The sequence below is a fragment of the Musa acuminata genome, chromosome BXJ1-3 (genome assembly GCF_036884655.1).
Source record: "Musa acuminata AAA Group cultivar baxijiao chromosome BXJ1-3, Cavendish_Baxijiao_AAA, whole genome shotgun sequence".
Classification (NCBI taxonomy): Eukaryota; Viridiplantae; Streptophyta; class Magnoliopsida; order Zingiberales; family Musaceae; genus Musa; species Musa acuminata.
In genome coordinates this window covers 42183254-42189405 of record NC_088329.1, presented here as the reverse complement: position 1 = coordinate 42189405, position 6152 = coordinate 42183254, and the positions used below count along the sequence as shown (strand labels likewise).

Sequence of the window (6152 nt, the reverse complement as noted above, 5' to 3'; positions counted from 1 at the left end):
GATTGCATCGAGCTTTTAAAGCTTTCTTGTGATATTCATCGGAGAATGTACTAGGGTCCAGATTTTCCCAATAGTTATAGTTTATGCTTTACTTGTTATAGTTTATGCTTTAGGTAGTTAGATATTTTCTCTTAGGATGCTCTCAGCTCCTAAAAAAGTTGGAGAACTTGTTTTTTATAAATTCTTGTGAGAAATGATTAATTGATTAACTTCATTGTTTCAATCAAAAAATATTCAACATCAGATTGTCCGTGGCCCTGTCCAAAGTCCACCGTATAGAGGAGCGAGCAGTGATTAACTTCCATTGGTTGGATTAATGTCATTTATCAATTTAATATGGTTTCGTTTGCATAATTAGGAGCAAATTTATGAGATACTTACCGAATCGTGTCGTGAAGTGCTTGTCTTACCAAACCGCGACTTACGTGCCGGCAGGCAGGGCGGCACATCAAGGAGCCCACTGATCAGGATCCCGCCGCTAGATGTGCGCCACGCCAGTCCAATTGGATCGAATCGTGACGTAAGTCGCCAGCGATATGTTCGGGACTTGGTATGGTCAAGCTTTCATTTGAACGGACGGGACGCCGAAATGCCCGTTCCCAGACAGGCAAGTGGTCCCGCGGGGCCGAGCCATTGGGCCTCGGGGACACCGAGGCAAAAGAAGGAGCGCTTCGTGTCGTCATCGGCTTCCCGGGTTGGTCCGAGCCAGGGGAACCAGGCCTCCGAGGGCCATATCGTGTCGTGAAGTGCTCTTACGGCCCGAAAGGCGAGCGTGTGCCACGTCAGTCTTTCTGAATTTTGTCGTAACTATAGTCGCTATACAGAACAGCGCACACCGTTGTCGTCTTCCTGAGGACAACTGGACGGTGCACTTCCCACCAGCGCAGCCATCTCTCCGCCTGCCTTTCGCCTGTCTCTGGGTTCTTCGACCCCTTTCCTTCCCTGTTTCAAGATCGGTATATATAGAGTGAGTGGGAGGAAGGGAGGATCGCAACCAGCTGCAATGTCTTGCTTGCATGATCACAGCTGCGAGGATCACAACTGCTCCGCGGATTGGTCGCTCCACACCCACATCGATCTTTCCAAGGTAGTCGATGGCATCTGAGCTCGCCCTCCCCCCGAAACCCCCGAAAATTTCTCTTATTTTCTTGAACTAGGGTTTCGTTCTTTGTTGTGGCACCGAGAATCCAGGGTTTCTTATTTGCATTTGCAGGTTTCGGCCCTAAATGAAGCAGTCGCTGGAAGCGTCAAATCGGTTTTCAAGCCCTGGAATCGTCGATTAGATACTTCCGAGGTCTGTATCGCATTTCTTTCACTCGAATTTTCTTTTCCTCCCCCGCTTGGCTGTCTTGATGCTACTTCTGTTAATGCTTCGCCCAAAGATGTTGTTCTCGCATGTTGCTTTGTGTTGCTGGTGAAAGATGTTGGTTCCGTGTGTTCTTTCCTTGGGCAAATTACACGGTTCTTTGTGTCTCAGAAGCGAGAATGATTGTTCTCTCATTGAGGATCGGCATGTCTTGAGCAAACTTTTTATGATCATTTCTTGATGTGGCAGGGCCTCCTCGAAAGCAATGATGGTGATCCTGAATTGCTTGTTTTCATACCGTAAGTAGTCATTCCGCTCTTCTAGTTCCTAAGGTGCTAAAGGAACATTACCTCTTATTACTTCGTTCATCATCTAGCGTTTTTGCAATGGTGTTTTGTAGGTAGAAATGGTAATTTTTCTTCAATGGTCCCATGTTTCTCTTTGTGTAATCAGCTTTAGTGGAACTTGAAAGGAAACTATGATGCATCTATATCCGAGAAACAATCTTCGCAATCTGCAAAATTTGAGGCATTGCTTGAGTTGCTTTCAGTTTCATGTCAAATGCCATCGGATGCTTATATCGTATTCAAATAATTTTACTAGTATTTGGAGATGCAGCATCCAAGAAGTTCTGCTTATATCAGTTGTTGATCTTTAATTTTCTGATCGGTTGTGATGACTTGACAATTTGAGCATTTTAAACCCCGAGACTCAAGATGAATCCTTAACATGGACATCCTATGATGTTTTGAGCTTGATTCCATGACGGTGCATTAAACAATGACATTAAGCATATAGTTATGTTTTTTACTTAGAAGGAACATTGTGATCACCTACCAATATGCATAATCCATGGAAATTCTTTGAAGTGCTTGGCACGACAGTGCTCCTCGATATTATCATGATGATTACTGATTCAACAATAGTATGTCTTTTTGAAATGCTGTGAATTTTTGGTTCTCATATGAAGAAATGCATAACCAAAATAGTATGCGGAATCGCGGATATTGATTTTGGTGTTCTTTTACAGAAGCAGCTAAATAAGCTCTTCATAAGTGGTCTTGGACCCTCTTTGAGAGCAAGTTTCTGTTTTTCCTCAGACAAATGTTGCAACTGCTTCTATGGAAGCATATTTACTGTCCTTGTTCTTAAACTTTTTATTTTTATTTTTATTTGCCTTCCCATATTCCCTTTTTTTTGTAACCTTCTACATTCAAGCTAATACTTTTTGAGCTATGGTTATGCTCAAAATTATAGCAATCTTACTCAGATATACTTGCATGCATGCTTATGTGTCAATTTATAGGAGTGAATTTTTGGTTTTTGCCTTTTTGTGTTTGTTTGTTCATTTGGTTGCTATTTGTGAATGTAGGTTTACATCAGATGTCAAGATCAAGAGCATCTCCGTTGTTGGTGGTTCTGGAGGAACAAGTCCTTCAAAGATGCGAGCGTATGATTCTCCTCATGATGAAAATTTTACATGTTTGCCTTTTAATTTATCTTAATGAAATCTTACCGAGTTTTAGAGGCTCTTTTCATCTGATTTTTAAATAAAGGTATACGTATATGTTTCACCATTCAGATCATCATTGGCACATAAGGCGTTGTCTTTTTTATAATTGCAAGGCATTTTTGTCAGTTAAAATAGTGTTTCATGGGAAATTACCTATGATCGTATCGATTCCAATGAGACAGCATGCTTTTTTTTCTCTTGAAAATGGATTACATTCTGCAGAAAAAATAAAAGAAATGGCTGGGTTGAAATTTTCAAATCCAACCTTTTTTGTCCAATACTATGCACGTTACTTATACTATATATTACACAATTCCTATTGCTTTTACTAACTCTAAAACAGGTCAATAGATCTGGATGATTTAGATTCTGGGTGCAGCCATGTCAAAGTGGATGAATCATGTTCTTTGTCCACCTACCTATGTGCTTGCAGTTTTATTAAAAAAATTTCAACTGGAACTAAGCTAATTCTAACAGTAAATTTGTTTCTCATTACCACAGATGTCAGGGTTCTGATGCTGTCAGCGTATGCATCATTATATCAGTGTATAAGGTCTCTGATAATTGCAGCTAAATAGGATGTTGTCTCTTCATGCTTGCAATCATGGTTCAATTTTGACAGTAACTTCAATTATTAAGTTTATGTATGCGTATATGTGAATTGAAAAAAGATGAAAAGTCCCTATGTGAGGAACCAAGTTCTTTTTAAGCTCTAGATGGTGATAAATGTGACTTATCCAAGCATGATTTATAGGTAGTTTAACAAACTTCTGATTTTCTTCAGTACCTTTTACACATCTATTTCACTTTCTGGCTTGGTCAATAATGCTTATCTTGTTACTGCAGAGCTTATTATCTCTATCTTGGATCGATGTATTTTTGAACTTATATTGTTCCTAGCAATCAACTCTTTTAAGTCCATATCATGTGCAACACAAGCCCCTATTAGTTACCAATAACAATATTGAATATTATAGAGTAATGAGACATGACGATGTTTGTACCATCATCATCTTCCTGTTGGCAATAGTTGAGTTGCATTATTTTTTTGTCCACATATGTTTCTCCATTCTCTGTAAGATCTGACTCATCTAGTAGGTTATGTTGTGAGAAGTAGGAAGAGTATAAAGAATACAAAATCTGGGCCAACATTTATGAATCAGAAAAAGCACAGTTCTAGAATTTTTCCATAGAGGAATATTGTATAATCTGTGATCACTTGAAGTACAAAAAAGCAGTGAATACTTAAATATTGCGTAAATTACTTAAATACTTAAAATACAGAGTAAATTCACTTGTCCATTACTGATGAGACTTTCATTTCCCAAATTGTGCTTAAGAAGATACTGCACCATTGAATACCAGAGCTTACTAATATAAGAAGAAGGTGCTGCAAGATGCAGATATAGACATTGTCGTGCAGATGAGGGTCATTTTTATATTTCTGTTGATACCTTGTTTGCCGAACATGCAAGAGGATTAATGACTAATTGCTACAAAACTAGCAGTAACATCAAGAGGGTTGCATTCATCTCCACACTGCCTGAAAGACTTAGTGGGACTCCATGGTAATTGGCAATTACCAGCTACCTGTCATGCAGGAAGCTACTATAAAAAATAAACAAGAGCGAGGCCAAATGGCAAGTAACATAGGCTTCTGGTGTTGTCAAAAGTGCTAGCCCTCGAAGACACCAAAGTTTCTTATTGCCTGAAACTGGTAGAAGTATTCTTTGAACTTACTAAAATTGCCGAACTTCTGACAGGTTCATAAACCGTGATGGTATCGACTTTTCTGATGCTCAAAACATGCAGCCTGTTCAGGTATTATGTTTGTTAACTTTGGATTAATCGATGAAGTCTTTAAAACATTAAACATTTCTTACTCTTATAAAGGAATGGGACTTGAATGAGAATTTGCAAGGACTCTTGGAGTATCAAACAAGGTAATAATTTTTGGTTTCATCAATTCTCTTGATCTAAGTTATATAACTAGAATTTAGTTTTTTTAATAAGTTTGTAATTACAAAAGAGAGTTTTGATTAAATTTTGGTGATTCATAGATTGGCTGTATGCTTGCAATGTTATTCATATAATGCAGAAAATGCACCCGGTGTGATTGCAGAAAAATGATACAAGAAAGAGAGCAGGTCACATGTTGGTTCTGTGATGGTTGGCCAAGTTAGAAAGAATTTGTCATGATATATAATAGCTTTTGCTTAGAATGTACAAAATTTGCACCCTTCATGCCGTAGAATAAGTAATCGATTTAGAGCCATTTATGGGAAACAGATAATAAGTGATGTTCTTAACAGTTTTATTATATTTTAATGTCTAGTAGTAGACATGAAATCTTAACATAATATAACTGTTAACTTACCTGGTGTCATGTGGTGTTGATAAATTAATCAGATACTCAAGATTTCAGGGTGTGGGAAATCTTACTCTGCATTTTCCTGATAATTTTGGTGGGGATACCACTCAGATATATTACATCGGGTTAAAAGGGGAAGCTACTCAGGTATGCAAGTCTCTTGGGGGGGTTTTTCTCAATGTAAAGTTGGGAGTACACTTACGGCAACTTGATTTGCACTGGATTATGCTTTTTCAGCTGAAAAGGGATGTGGTAGCGACAATTGTCTATGAAATTACGCCCAATCCATCGGATCACAAGTAAGTTTGGGGATAAGATGCGTCTGACTAGTACCTGACCATGTGGTTTTACATCATTGGTTTGTGTACTTAAACTTGTTGGTCATGAAACAAATAATTTCTGTTCTTTTGGCCGATGTTGCAGAACTCGAGCTGATGCGGGGTCTCTCTCACATGTGGAGTGAAACTTAACAGGTAAGCTTTTCTTGAATGCTCCAGAATTCCTAGCACAGAAGTAGCTTGTTCACATTTAGATTTCAGTTGCACGAAAATTTTTTTTTCTTGGCTCCAGAATTCTGATTCTGTTGCACATATAACCTTGTTTTCTAAAATACATTTTTTTGATGTGTTGTTCTTTGTGGGCTTGCATTGCGGCTTACATTGTGCAGTGCAGGGTGACAGAAGCGTAGAGGAATGTTTGCTTTTGCTGCTGCTCCTTGTTGTTTTCTCTGTATTTTTGAATGCATCTCTCCTTCCTATATGAACCCGGCGGACATAGTTTAGCCATGTTGATGTTGTTTAACGGACGGACACCTAAACTAAACGCTAACGATATCTGATGTTGTTCGATTTGGGACGGTCTCCCAGTTGTAAGAGCATATCATCAAATACGATGTGCCAGGCAATAAAAAGTGCATTGTGCTGAACCAACCAACACATCAACAAGGAGTCGGGGATGATGCT

The 6152-nt window shown here is 38.8% G+C and overlaps 1 protein-coding gene across 2 annotated transcripts; it reads left to right on the top strand.

Annotated features, from left to right (window-relative positions):
* The first annotated feature begins 837 nt into the window (after window positions 1–837).
* On the top strand, window positions 838–6119 carry LOC103978779 (uncharacterized). 2 transcript variants are annotated; one of them, XM_009394706.3, is made up of 10 exons: window positions 838–1087; window positions 1214–1294; window positions 1556–1605; window positions 2679–2756; window positions 4583–4640; window positions 4713–4762; window positions 5229–5337; window positions 5428–5489; window positions 5614–5663; window positions 5858–6119. In XM_009394706.3, the coding sequence occupies exons 1-9, from the start codon at window positions 1004–1006 to the stop codon at window positions 5651–5653; spliced, it is 612 nt and encodes a 203-aa protein (XP_009392981.2). In that variant the 5' UTR covers window positions 838–1003; the 3' UTR covers window positions 5654–5663; window positions 5858–6119. The 2 variants fall into 2 exon arrangements, with proteins under 2 accessions (XP_009392981.2, XP_064996418.1); XM_065140346.1 differs by having other exon boundaries at window positions 5863–6040.
* Window positions 6120–6152: the final 33 nt, after the last annotated feature.

What these genes read in the sequence shown, in the direction of transcription:
- LOC103978779 (XM_009394706.3), top strand. Translation starts at nt 1,004, where the DNA reads ATGTCTTGCTTGCATGATCACAGCTGCGAGGATCACAACTGCTCCGCG. An exon ending in AGTCCTTCAAAGATGCGAGC is followed by an intron (nt 2,757 to 4,582) that starts GTATGATTCTCC and finishes AACTTCTGACAG; the next exon opens with GTTCATAAACCGTGATGGTA. An exon ending in CCCAATCCATCGGATCACAA is followed by an intron (nt 5,490 to 5,613) that starts GTAAGTTTGGGG and finishes CCGATGTTGCAG; the next exon opens with AACTCGAGCTGATGCGGGGT.